The 21,815-nt window shown below is 38.1% G+C and overlaps 1 protein-coding gene across 14 annotated transcripts in view; it reads right to left on the bottom strand.

Moving 5' to 3' along the window:
* LOC139963230 (scavenger receptor cysteine-rich domain-containing group B protein-like) overlaps nt 1-20,884 on the bottom strand; it is a 36,388-nt gene extending 15,504 nt beyond the window's left edge. For 3 of the 14 annotated variants that reach the window (XM_071963823.1, XM_071963821.1, XM_071963822.1), the window contains exons 1-7: nt 20,728-20,883; nt 20,027-20,128; nt 17,498-17,809; nt 10,440-10,772; nt 6,237-6,251; nt 2,036-2,356; nt 942-1,280 (exon numbers count right to left, since the gene is read on the bottom strand). In XM_071963823.1, coding sequence (XP_071819924.1) covers nt 942-1,280; nt 2,036-2,356; nt 6,237-6,251; nt 10,440-10,772; nt 17,498-17,809; nt 20,027-20,111 — 1,405 coding nt within the window. In that variant the 5' untranslated portion in view covers nt 20,112-20,128; nt 20,728-20,883. Of the gene's footprint in view, nt 1-941; nt 1,281-2,035; nt 2,357-6,236; nt 6,252-10,439; nt 10,773-17,497; nt 17,810-20,026; nt 20,129-20,614; nt 20,638-20,660 lie in introns of those variants that run through there. The other 11 variants (XM_071963828.1, XM_071963824.1, XM_071963825.1 and 8 more) reach the window with 11 other exon arrangements.
* Nucleotides 20,885-21,815: the final 931 nt, after the last annotated feature.

Raw genomic sequence — 21,815 nt, 5'->3', positions numbered from 1 at the left:
GGAGGGAACTAATTAAAACCCATTTATGAGATCTATTTCAGTTTGCTCTTGTTGAGTTATTGTCTGTATGCATTTTTAATATATAGACCTTCGATAACCCCAACTGACCTATGACCTCTGCTATAACCACTTGGCTTTATCTACTAAATATTGGCCATCAACATGCAAAGTATTCTATCAAACCATGACTCCATCAGTAAGATACTTACGGACCTACTGTATACTGACCCCAAATGACAGTTACATCCACTCAATAATAATAGGGTTCTTGTACTCACTATAAGAAGGAGACTAGCCAAATATATTCCATGTGATGTAAACTATCTTGGGATATCCTGTTGTACAAGGTTTGTGTGTATAAGGCTTTCCAGAGTGTGACCTTTGATGACCCCAAACGACCATTGACCTCCACCAAAAACAGGAATCTTCTTTTACTTATTATAGGGAAGCCGCATGCAAAATATGAGAGCCAATTAAGTGTTCTATCTGGAGATATCGTGTTTATAAGTATATCAAGTTTTAACCTTTCATTCCTGCCTTTAATGAACTCTGAACTACATGAAATTGTATAAAATGTTACACTACAATAAGGCTATCAAACTTTGCATATATGAGCTCCATTGATGTTCAGGTCATGGAGACACAGCATTTTTTAATTTTCTAATTTTCCCCTATGATGACCCAAAATGACCTTTGACCTCCGCCCAAAGCAATAGGGTTCTTGTACTAATTTAGAAGCCACATGCCACATGAGAACTGCAGAGGTAACCCATCTTGAGATATCATGTTTAGGACGTCGCATACACACTCACCTATGCCCCTGCACCCACCAACACACACCAGCACGATTGCAAAGGTTACTGAGCCTTCAACATTGTAACCAATAATATGATGGGTATACAGAAGATCTCGCTATAATACATAAACCCTTTGATACTCACCAATATCATGTGTACATTGTAATCCTACATCTTCACTATGTGAGCAGGAACTGGTGTCCCAGCCATAGTAGTTACAACCCCTCCAGCTGTCCTCCCTACCACTGCAATATAGGCCATACAGAATGGGTCCATCTCCTTCACCATAGTAAGCATCGGATTGGTACTGCAGAGCTCGACTATAGCCGAGCTGGCGGCAGATCACATGACCGTCTTGCAGGTCAAAACTGTCATCGCAGATTGTTCCCCATTCGTTATTGTAATATATCTGGACTGTTCCTTCGTCTGGAGTATATATACCATTAATTAGTCGTACATCTCCAGACACTGGAATGGGTGTAGCTATAAAACATATACAGTATAACATACTTGATAACAAAATTAACAACTAACCATGACATACTGACAAATGGTACAAATTGCAGATATATGCATATGTATGGGCTTGATCAAAATAGGAACCAGAAATACAAAACATTTTAATATCAGCTGCATTTGAGATATGTCAGAATTACCTTACTTTAGATACTGTCTTACAATGTTTCCACATTTTGACAGCTCTAGCTGCTTCCCTCAAGTAACCTTTGACCTCCACTGCACACAAAAGCACTTCCTTTTCTTAATCTTATTTTAAGATTTATGAAGCATCCTGAAACTATGAATGAGAACCAGCCATGGTAACATCACAAAGTAATGGAAAGTCTCCCCCAAAACAGAAAAAAAAGACAAAACAAAAAGAAACATACAAACAACCATCATGAGAACAGTGCCTACAATACCACCTGAAGTGACTTTTTATATTTGCAATAATCACAATTGAAACTACCTGATGGTATAAGGAAGCAAGAGTATTGAAATTGACTGGAAGCTTTTTAGAACTGGGAGATTACAGAATGACAACAGACAGATGGCTGGGTATGCAAGCACAACATGTAAAAACTTTGCTTTCTTGCTGAAAATCAGTGGTCATTTTATAGAAGTTTGCCAGTGCCATGACAGCACGATTGCAAAGGTTACTGAACCGTCAACATCGTAACCAATAAAATGATGGGTATACAGAAGATCTTCATATAATACATAAACCCTTTGATACTCACCAATATCATGTGTACATTGTAATCCTATATCTTCATAATGTGAGCAGGAACTGGTCTCCCAGTCATTGTAGTTACAATCCCTCCAGCTGTCCTCCCAACCACTGCAATCTAATTCATACAGAATGGGTCCATCTCCTGAACCATAGTAAGCACTGGATTGGTACTCCAGAGCTCCACTATAGCCGAGCTGGCGGCAGATCACATGACCGTCTTGTAGGTCAAAATTGTCATCGCAGATTGTTCCCCATTCTTTATTGTAATATATCTGGACGGTTCCTTCGCCTGGAGTATAACCATTAATTAGTCGTACATCTCCAGACCCTGGAATGGGTGTAGCAATAAAACATATACAGTATAAAATACTTGATAACAAAATTAACAACTAACCATGACATACTGACAAATGGCACAAATTGCAGATCTATGCATATGTATGGGCTTGATAAAAATAGGAACCAGAAATACAAAACATTTTAATATCAGCTGCATTTTGAGACATGTCAGAATTACCTTACTTCAGACACTGATTAAAATGTTTCCACTTTTCTGACAGCTCTAGCTGCTTCCCTAAAGTAACATATATGACATCCAGTCCTCCACTGCACACAAAAACACTTTATTTTCTTCATAATAGCCATTCAGTATGGAGGGAATTAATTAAAACCATTTTTGAGATCTATTTTAGTTTGCTATTGTTGAGTTATTGCCTGTAGCAGGGATGTAAGTGCAGCCCCCCCAAAAATACGGAAAACTATTCGGAGACCCCCGGGTGAATGCCGTCCTAACACATCCTACTCCTAGCTCTGACTACTTACACACTATCGTTATGTTAGGCTAGCTCAAAAGTATTAGCGCTAACACATCCTACTCCTAGTTCTGACTACTTACACACTATCGTTATGTTAGGCTAGCTCAAAGTTACGATTACGTCGCATGCGAACTCCGAAATAAAAAACAATCTCACACTCGAATGCGATCACGAATATCAACTATCATATGCGTATCCCATAGATTTCCACCGCTCACAAATATCACAAGCGTTAATTCCGAAACTTATGTCGAGCACCAGCAGTTAAGAAGATGTGAACTAGGCAAGGTTTTTCTACGACAGAAATGAGCTATGGCGATTTGAAGTTCGTACGTACGCAACGATGTTCACATGGCACAATGTTGTACATTGCAATGCGATGTGTAACAGGGTATGGTATTTTGGTTGATCGATGAGTGAAAATTGAAGTTAGCTTGCTGCAACGGGCCAGGCATTTTTGCCGCGTTGTGTGCTTGATATTCGTACAATTTTGTGGAAACTTTAATGGAATTTAAAAAAAAAAAACGGATTTCCGTAAAAATACGGAGGACTTACATCCCTGCTGTAGGCATTGTTAAAATATAGACTTTGGATAACCCCAACTGGCCTATGACCTATAGCTGCTAAAACCACTTGGCTTTATCTACTGAATATTGGCCATCAACATGCAAAGTATTCAATCAATCCATGGCTCCATCAATAAGACACTTAGTTTACAAAATTTCCACATTTTGCTAATACATATTGACCTCTCATGACCTTTGACCTACATCAAAACCAACAGGGTTTATCTATAAAATATGGAGCACCCACATGTTATAAGCTCCATCCAAGTTTTCATTCACAAGGTTTTGCTTCTGTTCCAAGACTTAACAGTTTAACCACTGACAACTATTATCTCAAGTAACTTTTCATCTACATAGTTGGTTTCATCACTCTTATATGGCATTAACATACAGTACAACTAATGAAACCACTTGAAGTATAACCTCAAGTAAATGATAAAACTTACTGGTTTATATATTTACGAGTGACCCGCTTACCTGTCTCCCCACAACATTAGCACCACATTCTACCGTGTCTATTATGCCCTTGTAATCTTTTAACACTGTGCACCCTCAGTGACCGGCTCTCTCCGGTCAATGTCCTTCCTTCTCATTCTACCATCCAAAGTGTCTACTCATGCGTTTTCGTAGTGGATTACTAATCTTTTGAAAACTGCCCAGATTACCTTGGATTATTACTTAGAAGACATCCTTTAAAATCTCTTAACGTTTCACAGCCTATTACAGCCTGATAAGTATCCTTTTCTTTTAGGGAAGGGAGTTTGGGGGCTGTTTTTACTAGTGTGCAACTCACGCTTGTGTAAAACCTCAAGTAACTTTTCATCTCCTCAGTTGGTTTCATCATTCTTAATATTGGGCATTAACATACAGTACAACTAATGAAACCGCTTGAAGTATAACCTCAAGTAACTTTTCATCTCCACAGTTGGTTTCATCATTCTTAATATTGGGCATTAACATACAGAACAACTAATGAAACCGCTTGAAGTATAAGCTCAAGTAACTTTTCATCTCCACAGTTGGTTTCATCATTCTTAATATTGGGCATTATGATACAGTACAACTAATGAAACCGCTTGAAGTATAACCTCAAGTAACTTTTGATCTCCTCAGATGGTTTCATCGTTCTTAATATTGGGCATTAACATACAGTACAACTAATGAAACCGCTTGAAGTATAAGCTCAGGTAACTTTTCATCTCCACAGTTGGTTTCATCATTCATAATATTGGGCATTATGATACAGTACAACTAATGAAACTGCTTGAAGTATAACCTCAAGTAACTTTTGATCTCCTCAGATGGTTTCATCATTCTTAATATTGGGCATTAACATACAGTACAACTTATGAAACCGCTTGAAGTTTCCCTTCTTGAGATCTCATCAAGCAGACTGTACATTGAAGTTGAAGTTAAGCAATGGGAACTGTTCATCATAAAGGTCTGTGTATTTCTTCTTAATCAGAGAGGTGTTATAGGCCGGTAATTAACCTTTCACACAACTGTAGGCTATCCTACAGTACTGATTTCGCTTAACTCCCGTTGAAAAAAAATCAACGATCGATAACAAAAGTTAACAAGAAAACCAAGAGGTTTTGAGATTCCTTGGCATCTACAGTAAATATTACTGTAGGTTCATTGTGCACACTTGGTTCCGACCTTTTATGAATATTAATGTAGCATCAACACAAATGTTGTTCCTTGCTATCAGCTCAAGTTTGATGAACAAATTGATATTTTAAAGAATTTGCTTTAAGCTCTACCACTCATTAATATTCATGCCCCCTCATTAATAGTATTGGGGTAGAATTCCGACTTGCAGCTGGAAGGTTAGGGGGTTCGACTCCTGGCCGGGTCATACTGAAGATTTGTTGAAAATCACTCTAAGCCCCGCCCTCTCATTAATATTCATGATATTAGCACCAAAATAAATAGGGATCGTCTACTCATGATGGGTAACCTATGTACCAAGAATGAGATCAATCCACCTTGGGATTGCTGAGAAAACCTAATTTCAAGCTTTTTTGCGAAAAACAACACTTAGCCCCGCCCCTCATGAATAATAATGAGATTGGACAAACTGTCACCATATTCATATAGAGGACTTTCCTCTTGTACCACCAAACCAAGTTCCATGAAAATTTAACTTACGGTTGCGAAGATATTGACATTTGTTGAAAATCACTCTAAGCCCCGCCCACTCATTAATATTCATGATATTAGCACCAAAATAAATAGGGATCGTCTACTCATGATGGGTAACCTATGTACCAAGAATGAGATCAATCTACCTTGGGATTGCTGAGAAAACCTAATTTCAAGCTTGGCGTCACACACACACAGACACGCACACACACATACGCACACACATACACACATACACACGCAGTCATGACCGCATAGATTCCTACGGCTACCGCCAAGGAATCAAAAATCGATAAAAAAAAGTTGAAAATCGGTTAATTTCGTTGACAAGATTTAGACTACTTGCGGGCACGGTTGTCAACGAAGTTTCAACGAAATTTCCACGAAAGTTATCGCGATCAAAAACCGCAAAGGCAATTCTAGACATATCAAGGTTGTGACTTGCGTTGAATCCTTAGTGTAACTACAGCCGTTTTCAGACTCTACCAGAAGTTGCCGAGGAATATTACAAACGTTGCAAAAGTTTGATGGTATATAAGACGGAGTAAGTTCTGTACTAGGTGTTTGAAAAATGATTTGGCTAGGATAATAAAAACTAGTCTTGGTCGATCGTAACAAGCACATTCTATGACTCTTAAGTTATAGGCTAGTATTAAACTAGGATCAGTTTAAGTTAACTCACCAAGGAACGCAGTGTCTGAAAAACAAGAAAAAAAATATCAACAATGAAACAGTAGTAGCTGGATATCAAAGAGATCTTTATTCCCAATAAATTCCTGTGTTACTTGACGTACTACAGTACCGTTACTACAGAACCGCACTCACTTTCAAACTTTTCTGAGAGCGCATTCCGTCCAAAAAAATCTCCCCGACTTCAATGCACGCAAAAAAAAAAAAAATGTTATTTTCCCCCTAACCCGTTACTGTAAGTTGCCCGCGAAAGCAGATGGACTGCCCTGGTAATTAAGGTCGCAGTCTGGGTCTGGGCTACCTATAGTATGCTGCTTACATGTGCATTCCCTACCCTGGATATCCCCACCACCAAACTTTTTTGAAAGGTTTAGTCCAATCATAAACTTGGCTTTGTCAAATTCACGCCTACCTTATGTTAATTAGCATAGTATTTATCTTCGTGGGGGTTTGGCACTGCAGAACCTTCATGGCTGGCTGCCTCTAGAAGCAAACATTATTTTACCCCTACTCGTAATGGAATGGATGTTAGCTGTTACTTAGTTAATTGAAAACCAAATATTCATTCATATATATATAAGTAGAACAATCCAGCAGGGATAAAAAGTTTATCTTGAATGAACCAATCAGAAGTCGTGCTATTAATAAAACTTGAAAACACCTGGCCAGCAAGAGAGTTGCAAACAATTGTTTCCATGACTACTAAGAAAATAAAGCAGTGACTTGGGGCCCACGTTGGGTAGATTTCTGTGGAAAATGAATATATTTTCATTGCTTATTTGAGTATTGTATATTGGGAAGAGCTGACCAAACATTACTGGGGAGGGCTTTCAACTGGCCTGACGGCTTTCAACTGGCCTGACGGCATGTATATTTATTTTAATGAGTAGGGGGAGTTTTTATGAGTCTCCCGGTCAGCGTCACATGAGAAGTAAATGTTTTGTTTTTCGGTTTTATCATCGTTTTTCAAGTGGAACAACTCATAAAATCATATCAAATTAAAATAATATATATTTGAATATCCTTCCTTAGTTTTACTAATCAGGAATGCTTGATAAGGCATGCAATGCATCGTTCGAAAATGTAATTTTAAAGTACAATTGAAAATGAACGACATAAAACAATATCTGTGAAGCATGTGGAGCACAACTTTGAATATTCGTTGTGAAAGAAAACATAATGAACGATGTTTACTGCGTAAATAAATTTCGCGGAACTGGTATAGAGAAATTACGTACTGCAGCTTACGTCGGAGAAGCTCATAAATGACACAGGTGGATAGAGCGCATCAAAATTCGGTTTAGGAAATCCCTACACAGCCGACAAAAGTCGATATCTCCTTCCGTTTTCGAGTTATAAGCGATTTTGTGTTTTTGCGATATGGTTTTCAGTATATTTTCATTGAATAAGGGCGTTTTGTTGTGTGTGTTTAAATCAGTGGCGTAGGAAGGTACTTTTGAGTGGGGGGGGCTGAAGACTGATGGCCGGCCTGGGGGAGGGGTCTAAGGGGAGGAGGTGTCCCCCTCCCCCTTTGGAATTTTTTGCATTTCCAGGTAGCCTCAGATGTAATTTGGTGCAATATAGCACACTTCAACACCCACTCCATTTTGTAAACTTAATTTTGTATTTTCACCAGGCCTTAGATGCAATTTGGTGCTCCAAATGAGCTTTTTTTTTCTCATTTGGAAATGAAAACGGGGTTTTCTGACTTGCGAAGCGGGGGGGGGGGGCGGAATGATACTTCCGCCCCTCCACATTTTTCACTGGGGGGCTGGCGCCCCCCCCAGCCCCCCCGGTTCCTACGCCCTTGGTTTAAATAAGGTGTTACCTAACAGATATTTCGCTAACCGTTTCACCGTATCGCCTGCCGGTCGGTTAAACGTTTAAACTCCGTTTCCCGATCGCGGCTTTTTCGACGCACCGTTACTGGACTTTTAATGAAAATAGGACGTTATGAGTACAATAATTAAGGTTTTCTTTTCCAGCAGGTAGCAATTCAGGCAGCAAGACAACGATCAATGTATGTTAATTACTAATTAGGCCCAATAATATTGCGAACCTTTCGTGTAATAATAATTGCCTAACACACATGATCAGTATTCGTGGTCTTCAGAATTTCAGATCACTGAATTTATATAACTCGGCCTTCGGCAACGTCCTAACTTTCGAAGAAAAAAAAACAATATATTTGTCTATCAATCACAAGATTTTAAACAAAAACTCGCCTAAATTAGCAAACTTACCGACCTTTCCTACTTACTCATTAAAAGTCATGTTAAGAAAACAAATTACGCACGCACGTGTTGTGCGTTGGGTTGTAAAAATCAAGTTGAAATTGGTTTGAGCAGCCTCCGATTTCATTTTCTTTCTCTTGTGTCACATACATGATACAGTACCTTACATTTGATACAAAAGTTACTTCAAACAGCTTCCCAAAATTTTTGTCGCAATAGGTTAACATTTAACCACGCTGCGCAGTACCATTCACAATTTGCATATTACACTAGGCGTCCAGATGGCGGGAGAATATAACATCATGTTCAATGTGTTGTGTCGTTCCCATGGTGCGATGAACTTGGGCAAATTGCCAAGTTCGAATGTCAATGACCTACTTATGTTCTGTGACCAATGTCAGTGGGAATTATGTGTGTAAAAACTTGGGTTTTTCCATTTGTTATATATGTAGAAGTTTTTCCGTAAGCGGAGCGAATTTTAGGGCGGCTCGTTGATTGTGAGGAAGCACTTATCTAAGCATCAATATTTGTGAAAAATATCGTAAGTTTTTCATTTTCGTTCATATTCTTTTATGTTTGCCACAATCGCGCCCGCAATGCACGCACAACATAATACCATGTGTGAAAAAATGGCTGTTCACGTGCGGACCTGAGAGAGCAAACTGGCCTTGTGTTGTTAATGTTATGACGGTACTTTCTAGAACGACCATTTGCGTCTTTTGGGGTCAACATATTTTCACACGGGATTTCACCATGCCATTGATCGATGTACACGGGTGATATGTCGCAAATATAAACTGAGAAAACGAATTGACGACACTATCATGAGCTCATGACTATTGGCCTACTACTTTAGTTATATTAAACACATTATTCATGCCTAAAACATCGTTTTTCTGTTTTTATAGATAGTTTGCAGTACATTACTAAGTTCTTTACATATTTTAAAATAATTTTCATGTTTAAAATGTAAACAAAATAGAAAAAATAAAAAGAGAAAACGCCTTTTTGAAAAATGGAAGCGTCCTCGCAGAATGGGCGGGGCATCTTTATTTTGCTTCAAGTAACATGTTTTCGCTCAGAAACAAAGTTTCATATTCCAACTCTAATAAAAATCCAAATTTACATCTCTAAAAAATAACTATTTTTCGTAATCTGCAAGTAAACCAAGTTTATATGTCCATTCATTGTTATTTAAATGGTTAAACAGCACTCTAATTTATCTGGAAGGGTGCCTCGTGGTATATAGCTTTGACTGCAATCTCTCTTACGGCCTGGCGAAGTTAAGACTTATGTCACTGTGTTTGGGGTTCACAGTTAGAAAACGTCCCCCGTCAGTTTCACTACATGTTCTTTTTGAGTGTCGCTACTCATACAAGTACAGGTATGGTCTTCAGAAATTCCTGCCTGCAAACGACTGTTCCAAAGTCTAATCAATACTAATTACACGAAGTTGCTCGTTTTCTGACGTTTTTCGTAACCACACATTGACCTTCTATTTCGTTTAAAAAAGAATTTCAACGTATCGTTGAAAATTCCACGAAGGAAATGACTGAGATAACCAATCGTTAAAATTCGGGGAATTTCGATAAAAATCGGGGAATTTCGATGAAAAAACGTGGAAATTCGGTTATTTTCCTTTTAACGAATTTTAACGGGAGTTAAGCGAAATCAGTACTGTAATACTGTACCACACACACTATTAGCAACAAAAGTGTTGTAATTACTAAGAACTGACTTCTCAACAGACAGACTTTACTCGGGTTAAACATCTCTTCTAGCTAAAATATCTGCAACATTCCTTTCATTTTGTAATAAACAACAGTTTGTAGAGCTGACAAGCTAAACATATCCAAGTAGACCGCTGTTGCAGGTTTACATCTTGGTGCTACAACCAATGCAAAGAAGAAGTGTGTGTGTGTGTACTGATATACAGGAAGTATGGCATGTGTGGCACTTACCAGTAGCTTCGAGACATGTCAATCCAACGTCTTCGTTATGTGAGCAAATATTTGTGTCCCAATCACCAATACTGCAATCCGTCCACTGCTGCTCATCAGAAAACCCATAGCAGTTAATACTTGCCATAATAGGCCCAACTCCTTCACCAAAGTACGCATTAGAATGGATCTGGTTAACTCCGGCGTAGCCAAGTTGGCGGCAAATAACGTTCCCCTCTTCAGTATCAAAACTGTAATCACAAACTGTCCCCCACTGACCATTATAAAAGATCTCTAGCCTTCCTTCCAATGTAGAGTATCCATTGACAAGACGAACATTGGTAACAGGGTTAGCTGATGAGGAAACAAATATTGATGACATTCAATTCAAATTTGGCTAATTTGGTTGTTACATTCAAATGAACTGTTATAATAACCCAAAGGAAGATGAATAATGATTTACTTTGTACTGCACATACCAGCCACATGAGATGGACCATACTAAGTGTATATTAAGATGAGAACACAGCTTATGACAATTTAGCAAATCATTGTGTAAACTCATAGGCCCAAAGAGTCTGTGCTCCATTTTGTGGGGGTGGGATGGGCGTTAATGTTGGCTGATATTTTCCAGGGGAGTGCTCTATGAGGAGGGGTTTTTGTCTCATTCCTCTTTGAGAAATTTTTGTTTGGATAAGGGGCTTAGATATCAAATTGAAATTGTTCTTCGATATCTATTTCGGTAGTATAAGTTTCCATTTATTCAGCCAATTGGGACAGTTTTCTAATGCTAATACCTCTCTATACTGTCCTTCTGTTTCATGCTTCAAAGCACATATATTGACAGTATGAACAGTTCCTAACCTTTGTCTGATAGAATATCTGATGTTCATACTGCTCATACTGACAATACTAGTACACTGAAGCAGGACATGAAAGTACATTGTAGAAAATATTGTACTAACTGGGTGATATATTAAGTGTGTTAATAAATGTAAGCTATAAACTTGTCTACAGGATGGACATGATCTACTTCTTTATAAAAGATGGGAATATTCTCAATCATTATTGTAAGACTTTATAATATTGGGAACCAAATCAGTGGTACACAGGAGATATGTAGTTAAGAAGATGAAAAAGAAAATAACTTTGTTCAGAAAATCATGAATATTATACTTTGTACGGTCTACAGTATATAGTTTGGAAGAGAGACATGAATTTAGCAATCAAATCAATGTTTTCTTGAAAATTCCTCTCAGCCTACAGGCATTTCTTTGAAACAGAGTGAACATGGAAAGACTGAACCTTTAATGTGTGTTAGGTGACAATTTTAAATCTTCTGAAATATCGCTTGGTAAGGTGGGGGGGGGGTGGGGGTGAAGGGAGTGTCTTGAATTGTGAAAATATATCTGGTTTGATTCAAATTTAATTTAAAGATGCATTCTGCTTCATTATATATTTGGTCACTCTGACGAAGCCACCTACTGTACAGTAGTGTTCACACATTAAGGGCAACATTTTCAACGGTAGTCCAGTCGTCCAACATGACCAAATTTCCAAATTTCTGTTCAGACAACTAAAATCAGCTTCAATGGTGGTCATCTGGTGGATGAGTGCTTACATCAAATTCAAACTGCATCAACTAAATAGCCCAATATGGGTACAATCATGATATGGCACTTTGTCACTTTGGAACCTAAAGCTGTTGTTCTATTCACCAAACCTAAACATCTCTCCTTTCAGTGTACATTGGCTAGGATATTGTTACTTTTCAATGGAAATATTCTTTTTCTCTGACCTTGATAAATGATAGACAAATTAGAAATAAAAGCAAAAGAAATTTTCAGTTGATTGCCCTATAATGACAGTCCTATATCTAAAATGCTTGGGGTTGTGGTCTTTTGCCTAAAGATTAAAAACAATTTCAGTGAATTTGCTATTATAAGGAATCATCTTCAGCCATGACCAAAAAAATAAAAAATGGCAGATTTTGAAGAAAGAGCTAACAATAGACTCCAAAATTATTCACTGCGGGGGGGGGGGGGGGGGAGGGAACAGTGCTAACAAGCTTTCATGCTAGCAGATTTGACAACTCTTTCTGATCTTCCTGGGAGCAACCTGGTTTTTAAGGGCACAAACATATAATTGTGAAGAAGGAACTGAAAACAACTGAAAAAAACCCAACAATGCTGTAAAAAACCACACACACTTTCAAGGATACTAATAAGATCATGGCTGGAGGTAAGTGAGTAAAGTGAACAGAAAAATTCTCCAACTTCAAAAACCCTCAAAAGGAGGGGAGGGGCTGGAAGGGGTCAATTCAGAACATTGAAAATACAGCCCTGGGGAACATATGTTATATCCATAAAGAAATTATAGATTTGGAAGGAACAGGGTCATCGAGTGCATAGTGCTAGAATGTTACCGGAACTTGTTAAATAGGCTAAGTAGATCAGGGTGCACATTGCTAGAATGTTACCAGAACTTGTTAAATAGGCTAAGTAGATCAGGATGCATAGTGCTAGAATGTTACCAGAACTTGTTAAATATAGGCTAAGTACTTCAGGGTGCATAGTGCTAGAATGTTACCAGAACTTGTTAAATAGGCTAAGTAGATCAGGGTGCATAATGCTAGAATGTTACCAGAACTTGTTAAATAGACTAAGTACATCAGGGTGCATAATGCTAAAATGTTACCAGAACTTGTTAAATAAGCTAAGTACAGTATATCAGGGTGCACATTGCTAGAATGTTACCAGAACTTGTTAAATAGGCTAAGTACTGTACATCAGGGTGCATAATGCTAGAATGTTACCAGAACTTGTTAAATAGGCTAAGTAGATCAGGGTGCACATTGCTAGAATGTTACCAGAACTTGTTAAATAGGCTAAGTAGATCAGGGTGCACATTGCTAGAATGTTACCAGAACTTGTTAAATAAGCTAAGTAGATCAGGGTGCACATTGCTAGAAGGTACCAGAACTTGTTAAATAGGCTAAGTAGATCAGGGTGCACATTGCTAGAATGTTACCAGAACTTGTTAAATAAGCTAAGTAGATCAGGGTGCACATTGCTAGAAGGTACCAGAAATTGTTAAATAGGCTAAGTAGATCAGGGTGCATAGTGCTAGAATGTTACCAGAACTTGTTAAATAAGCTAAGTACAGTAGATCAGGGTGCACATTGCTAGAATGTTACCAGAACTTGTTAAATAGGCTTAGTAGATCAGGGTGCATAGTGCTAGAATGTTACCAGAACTTGTTAAATAGGCTAAGTACAGTAGATCAGGGTGCACATTGCTAGAATGTTACCAGAACTTGTTAAATAGGCTAAGTAGATCAGGGTGCACATTGCTAGAATGTTACCAGAACTTGTTAAATAGGCTAAGTAGATCAGGGTGCATAGTGCTAGAATGTTACCAGAACTTGTTAAATAGGCTTAGTAGATCAGGGTGCATAGTGCTAGAATGTTACCAGAACTTGTTAAATAGGCTAAGTAGATCAGGGTGCACATTGCTAGTATGTTACCAGAACTTGTTAAATAGGCTAAGTAGATCAGGGTGCATAGTGCTAGAATGTTACCAGAACTTGTTAAATAGGCTAAGTAGATCAGGGTGCACATTGCTAAGAATGTTACCAGAACTTGTTAAATAGGCTTAGTACATCAGGGTGCATAGTGCTAGAATGTTACCAGAACTTGTTAAATAGGCTAAGTAGATCAGGTGCACATTGCTAGAATGTTACCAGAACTTGTTAAATAAGCTAAGTAGATCAGGGTGCACATTGCTAGAATGTTACCAGAACTTGTTAAATAAGCTAAGTACATCGGTGCATAGTGCTAGAATGTTACCAGAACTTGTTAAATAGGCTAAGTAGATCAGGGTGCACATTGCTAGAAGGTACCAGAACTTGTTAAATAGGCTAAGTAGATCAGGGTGCATATTGCTAGAAGGTACCAGAACTTGCCAAGTACAGTAAGCTAAGTAGATCAGGGTGCATAATGCTAGAATGTTACCAGAACTTGTTAAATAGGCTAAGTAGATCAGGGTGCATAGTGCTAGAATGTTACCAGAACTTGTTAAATAAGCTAAGTACAGTAGATCAGGGTGCACATTGCTAGAATGTTACCAGAACTTGTTAAATAGGCTAAGTAGATCAGGGTGCACATTGCTAGAATGTTACCAGAACTTGTTAAATAAGCTAAGTAGATCAGGGTGCATAGTGCTAGAATGTTACCAGAACTTGTTAAATAGGCTAAGTAGATCAGGGTGCACATTGCTAGAAGGTACCAGAACTTGTTAAATAGGCTAAGTACATCAGGGTGCACATTGCTAGAAGGTACCAGAACTTGCCAAGTACAGTAAGCTAAGTAGATCAGGGTGCATAATGCTAGAAGGTACCAAAACTTGCCAAGTACAGTAAGCTAAGTAGATCAGGGTGCATAATGCTAGAATGTTACCAGAACTTGCCAAGTACAGTAAGCTAAGTAGATCAGGGTGCATAATGCTAGAATGTTACCAGAACTTGCCAAGTACAGTAAGCTATGTAGATCAGGGTGCACAAGTGATGGGTTAGAGAGGAAAGAAGTTATTTGGGATATTGGTGGAAGACCGGTCGACAGGCCTGGGCTAAGCAGACATAAAAGTGCATTATAGAATCAAGACATGTATGTTAGGAGAAGACATCAATTCTAGTATCCAAAAGCAATATCAGAAGCAAAAGGAATTGCTATGATGGATTGGTGGTCAATGAGTGAATTCACTGACTTATTTCATAGTAACATCTGAAAAAATGTTGCTTCTTGATGTATTGATACATTAACAATGCATGGTCAGAATAAAAATTCCTGTTCGAGCCAAGCAAGGCACGGCTCCAGCCGCTCCTGCAGGCATTTCAAGCTGTTCAATGCCACATATTTGACCTCCACCTGAGCAACTGTTGCTATATGGGTCATCAATATTACACACCAGAATCGCAGTCCGAGTACAACAGCATGAGTACTGTACGAGTACAAGTAGAACTATTCCAGATATGAGTACAAAAATGAGTACATGTACTTCAGTTCTAGAGTCTATAAACATGATAGATTCTAAAATGCCTTGACTACAAGTGTACAAATCTAACGTGGAGTATAGTATGAGTACATTGACACACTACAGTATCATTCTGGATGCATCTACATATCTTTTGTAACTAAGTAACAAAGTACAAGTACTTCAGTTTGAACTAGAGTCAATATACATAATAGATTCTAAAATGTCTTGACTACAAGTGTAAGTACAAATCTACCATGGAGTACAGTATGAGTACATTGACACACTACAGTATCATTCTGGATGCATCTACATATATCTTTTGTAAAGTTAAGTAACAAAATTATACAAGTACTTCAGTTTGAACTAGAGTACATAATAGGTTCTAAAATGTCTTGACTACAAGTGAAATTACAAATCTACCATAGATGGAGTACAGTATGCGTACATTGACACACTACAGTATCATTCTGGATGCATCTACATATATCTTTTGTAACTAAGTAACAAAATTATACAAGTACTTCAGTTTTAACTAGAGTACATAATAGGTTCTAAAATGTCCTGACTACAAGTGTAAGTACAAATCTACCACGGAGTACAGTATGAGTACATTGACACACTACAGTATCATTCTGGTTCCATCTACATATATCTTTTGCAACTAAGTAATAAAATTATACAAGTACTTCAGTTTTTAACTAGAGTACATAATAGGTTCTAAAATGTCTTGACTGCAAGTGTACGTACAAATCTACCCTGGAGTACAGTATGCGTACAATGACACACTATCATTCTGGATGCATCTACATATCTTTTGTAACTAAGTAACAAAATTATACAAGTACTTCAGTTTTAACTAGAGTACATAATACTGTAGGTTCTAAAATGTCTTGACTACAAGTAAAAGTACAAATCTACCATGGAGTATAGTATGAGTACATTGACACACTACAGTATCATTCTGGATCCATCTACATGTCTTTTGCAACTAAGTAATAAAATTATACAAGTACTTCAGTTTTTAACTAGAGTACATAATAGGTTCTAAAATGTCCTGACTACAAGTGTAAGTACAAATCTACCATGGAGTACAGTATGAGTACATTGACACACTACAGTATCATTCTGGATCCATCTACATATGTCTTTTGCAACTAAGTAATAAAATTATACAAGTACTTCAGTTTTTAACTAGAGTACATAATAGGTTCTAAAATGTCTTGACTGCAAGTGTACGTACAAATCTACCCTGGAGTACAGTATGCGTACAATGACACACTATCATTCTGGATGCATCAACATATATCTTTTGTAACTAAGTAACAAAATTATACAAGTACTTCAGTTTTAACTAGAGTACATAATACTGTAGGTTCTAAAATGTCTTGACTACAAGTGTAAGTACAAATCTACCATGGAGTACAGTATGAGTACATTGACTCACTATCATTCTGGATGCATAGATATATCTTTTGTAACTAAGTTACAAAGTACAAGTACTTCAGTTTGAACTAGAGTCTATATAATAGATTCTAAAATGTCTTTACAAGTGTAAGTACAAATCTACCATGGATGGAGTACAGTATGAGTACATCGACTCACTATCATTCTGGATGCATCTACATATCCTTTGTAACTATGCCAGGTTATTCCTCTTGCAACTTTCACTCTATACTGTATGTATCCCATTCCAATCTTTCAAAAGCTCATGAAAGTCTAGAGTGACAAGTATTGCATACTTACGAAGGATTCACATAAATAACTGTACTGCAGAAGACACCAGCATCTTCTTTATGGTCACTATTTTCAACTCCCAACCACTGTGAAACAACTACAGTACGTACAGTATCTAGGCGGTTTTCTGTAGGATGTCATCAACTTCCTAACTACAGTATATAGATGACTCTAGTTATTTCTCTTGAAACTCACCCACTGAAGTTTGGGCAAACCTTATCCATGCCTATAATGTTTCATCCTACCTCTTAAAATATCACAAAGTGCTACGGTTGGTGGTTAATGCATCCATATGAAATGTAAATACTTTACCTGCACTGCAGCGGACACCAGCATCTTCATTATGGGCACAATTATGAACTCCCCATCCTCTGTGAGAACAACTGTCTAAGCGGCTTTCTGTACCAGAGCAAAAGACATCATCCAGCCAGATTTCTCCAGTGCCTGGACCAAACGGAGAAGCGGCATATTCTGGTCCTCCTAACCCAAGCTGACGACAGACAACGTTTGCATCATCTATACTCCAATTGTCATCACAAACAGTTCCCCAGCTACCAGCGTAGTATATTTCAACTCTACCCTCATTTAATGTAGATCCACCTGACAGTCTTACATCACCATTATCTGAAAGAGGCAGAATGACTACTCTAAGTATTGTATTATTGTCTCTCTTTAATATAAATATTACTTTATAATCAATAATTAGAAGCAAGCTTCCTGTAAAATCCATATGAGACAATAAAGGATCACACAATGTGTTTCAATTTGAAACAATTTGTAGTTAAACTGTACCTGTTGTACAGTATAATGTACATATTCATTGGTACCTTAGCTCTCCTCTAGTTACCCCACCCCCTCCCCCTCTCCCTCACAAACAGAGTAAAACATGCAGTTATTAGCCTGTGCCAATTGTTCCAGTTTCTTGAGGTAAAATGTGATTATTTTCATAAATCTCATGGATGTATGCTCAAGGGTGAAAATGTAATGTGTGATTTGTTTTGAAATTGAACATGCATATGTATACACTAGAATGTTCTCACCCTTCAGATATCACAAGCTACCATCTTGTGGGTGGTCATGTGAAAAACTATGGATAAACCCATAAATCTGTAGCAACCTATGGCAAGACATCCAATGTGTGAAATTTGGAAACTACCCTAGGAAAAGGGATTAATGTGACGGACATGAAACAAGTTGTAAACTTGTATCAATATATTGGGTTAAATTTTGTCAGGTTTTTCAACACATACAAAGAGGGCACAATTTTCTCAATTTCGAATAGTGCCAAAATCACACAAATCTCTTTCGTTTTAACATTTTAGACACACATACTGTACATGTATACAAATTATGTATGCAATTTACACTTGAAATTGGTTCCAAAAACAAAGATTTTCCATTTCGTCATATGGTTGTATCTGTGATCACAACTACAGATAAAGTTTCCACCTGTAGGTATTTATGCCCTAGTGTATACATATCACAAAATTTATATAAGAACATCAATTTTCGATCTGAAATTCTGACAATTTATGGCAAAATTTGTAACATGAGAATGAGGGCTTAAGAGTAACAATTAGCTTTAATGTACATGTTCAGATGAAGTATTCAAGCACAAGCATACCATATGATCAAATAGGTGAAACAATATAGATACCAAGATAAGATAAGTTGGCTCTCCCATATATACAACTTAGCTTCACAAGTTCTTTTCATTCCCCATCTGTGACACTTCCGGGCTATTGTTACACCCTGGGTTGTTCGGGATGCGTGTATCCCGTATTTTGAACACGCTCAGGGCTACTAAGAATATGTTTCCCCGAATTTGTTTGAATAATTTACCCCGCGATATGTTGCCCATTCATTCACCATTCCATTTACTTAAATTGTCTTATTATGCAGGTCTCTTTCGCTCTCCCCGTCGTCTGCCATCACCAGCATTCCAGGCATTCGCTCTTTTATTACACGAGTTGGTCAGTTTAGCGTGTATCTATTTTAATATCCACTTGCTCTCTTTACCTTGTTTAATTAAGACGTTGTTTTTCTTATGTATTTTGTGTTGTGGAAACTTAATTTATTTCGTTGAAGTTTCGGCAGAGAACTGGAGACCAGCGGTGAGCAGCACTGCAATTACAGTATAGTATTAATTTAAAGGCAAGGCTTATTTATTTTAGAGAGCGGGTCCGGGAGTGAGGGCTGACTACGGGCGCCATTCCTATTGTATTGCATCACTAATAAGTTCCCGTCCTGGTTGGCTTTGTTGCATATTATAGACTCCGGAGATACAGGGTCAAATTAGGGCTCTCCCCGGAGGTATTGCAGAAGTTAATCTGGGTGGGACCACATTAGGCAGTACTGTTCAGTCTGTCCTTGGCGCCCCGTGTCGGGTATTCACTCTCGTGATTCTTAAGAGCCGTGCTGCCCACGCCCTGGTATGTAGTGTATTTGTTATTTATTTAAACTGAATCTCTGCCCATTGTTTGCTTTTATATTTGTGTACGGCAGAAAGTCACTGCCTCATATTTGTTAAGTGTATGTTTAAAGTTTATTAAGTAATTAAATTGTTGATTTGAGACCCAGTTCTCTTAAACTATATTCTTCTCTTTTTTTTGTGTGTATTGGTTCAAGCCCTGCTAGCATAAGTCTTCGCCTCCCCCCTTCCCCTGCCCTGACATCAGGTGGCCTCCAGCTGCCTGATTTCCCACGCTACCGCTCGGCCAGGGTACAGGGGCGTTACAATATTCACACAGAGGACAATGTATGTACCCAGTAACATCCTATTCTTCTTTAGAAACTAGTATTTCACTCTGTAATTAAGCCATAATACAACTCTTACAGTACCTTGACTGAGGGTAGAAGCCAACAGACAGCTGAGTAATATCAACTTCACCTCATTGCCTTTCTTGGTAAAATGTTGAAAGTCCATTTTTCACTGTGACTGCACTGCACATATAATGGTAGAAAATAAATAATCTAGTCAGTTTTGACATACATTTTTTCCTGTTTAGCACATGGTAGATGTGACCAACAATTGAAAACACATCAAGGAATAACCTAAGCCTAGTGTTTAAATTTCATGAAGCAGTTTTTGCGACTTGTAATATTGTCATTAAAATCAATTGGTTCCTGTGGTAAACAGCATGAGCATACATTTTTGGAATTCTACTGCAATTTGCAATGCTGATAAAGTATTCCCCTGCACACAACAGAAAAATATATTTATTGAGCGCTACACATAATGACATATACAGTACCTATACTGCCTAGGCCTACACTACAGATGCATGTATTCTAGGTTACATTACACTACAGTTTACATGTTCTGTACTGAGCTGCGCATTGAATGGCATATATTTTACTTCCTAGTATTTAAGATAAGCCTAGCCGTTAGGCCATTGCAGTACTACAGTAGAGTTATCTACACTCGACCTCGAGATGTCACTTTGAAATTCACGAAATCTATTGCCTATCTCACCAAATTAGTCCCCCTTACAATCTCACTAATTTTCAACCCCAAAAGTCTTATATAACTCCAACCGTACTGTAAATGATGAAACAATTCTTTCACCGCCGACGCATTTCCGTATAACGCAATGCGATGCTGTCTACTTTTATTCAGTGCTAGCGCTCTAGCAGGCGTAAGTCTAAAGGGGATTTCCCTCCGAATTGTCACCCATACATAAAAAACACACACAAACACACGTATACATATGGAACGCGGAAAGGGTCAACATGAGGCGTCCACTTAGAAATGGTCGTTCACCCAGAAACCGTTCACTTAGAGATCGCTGTTCAAATGCAAGCAGCCGCCCACTTAGAAATTGCCGTTTAACGTGAGGCACCGTCCACTCAGAGATGGTCGTTCACTCGGAGACAATCCACTCAGAGATCGTTGCTCAAATGCAACAGACGCCCATTTTGAAATCGCCTAGAAGTACAGAAGCCGTTCATTCAGAAATGGCCGTTGACTCACAAATCGTCCACTTACAAATCACTGTTCGATGCTGAGCTGCGCCTACTTAGAATGCGTCCTCCCTTTAAAATGGCTATAAACGTATGCAATAAGTGGGTGCGGACTATGTACAGCTGTGCTCCCTCCCAGTAACGTACACCGTGCTGTTACAGTAGAACGTTGTTGTTCCCGACTCATTCAAGTCGTCCCTGCGGCGCCCCTCCCTTTTTCAGGAGAGTCATTTCGTTCGGTACATCGAAGACCACATGCAATGAAAGTTTCCAGAATCCAAAAGAAATAAGATGGAAGATATAACCCATATGTTGGAGGTCGAAAATGCCGAAGAAGTTTCCCGTTACTACGAAAGGGAACAGGCAACTCACAGACGAACAGTATTAACTAATTTGGAAATTAGTAACATCCGTAGCTTGGCCCAGTTTTTTTTTTACATTGGTCTTATCAATTTGACCGAGATTTGACCTTCCATATGCTCAGCATTTGTCAAAATAAAAGAAAGTGATGACTTGACGTATATATGCCTTCAATAATTACTGAACATCAAAATTAACATATTCTTGGCAATGGAAAAATGTGATATGTATCATGATGACCATGATCATAAATGTTAACCCTGGTAACTACAAATGTTAACATTTAATTTTTAATTAACAATAATGA

This window comes from Apostichopus japonicus, chromosome 21, assembly GCF_037975245.1.
Source record: "Apostichopus japonicus isolate 1M-3 chromosome 21, ASM3797524v1, whole genome shotgun sequence".
NCBI lineage: Eukaryota > Metazoa > Echinodermata > Holothuroidea > Aspidochirotida > Stichopodidae > Apostichopus > Apostichopus japonicus.
This window is presented reverse-complemented; position numbering and strand designations above follow the sequence as displayed.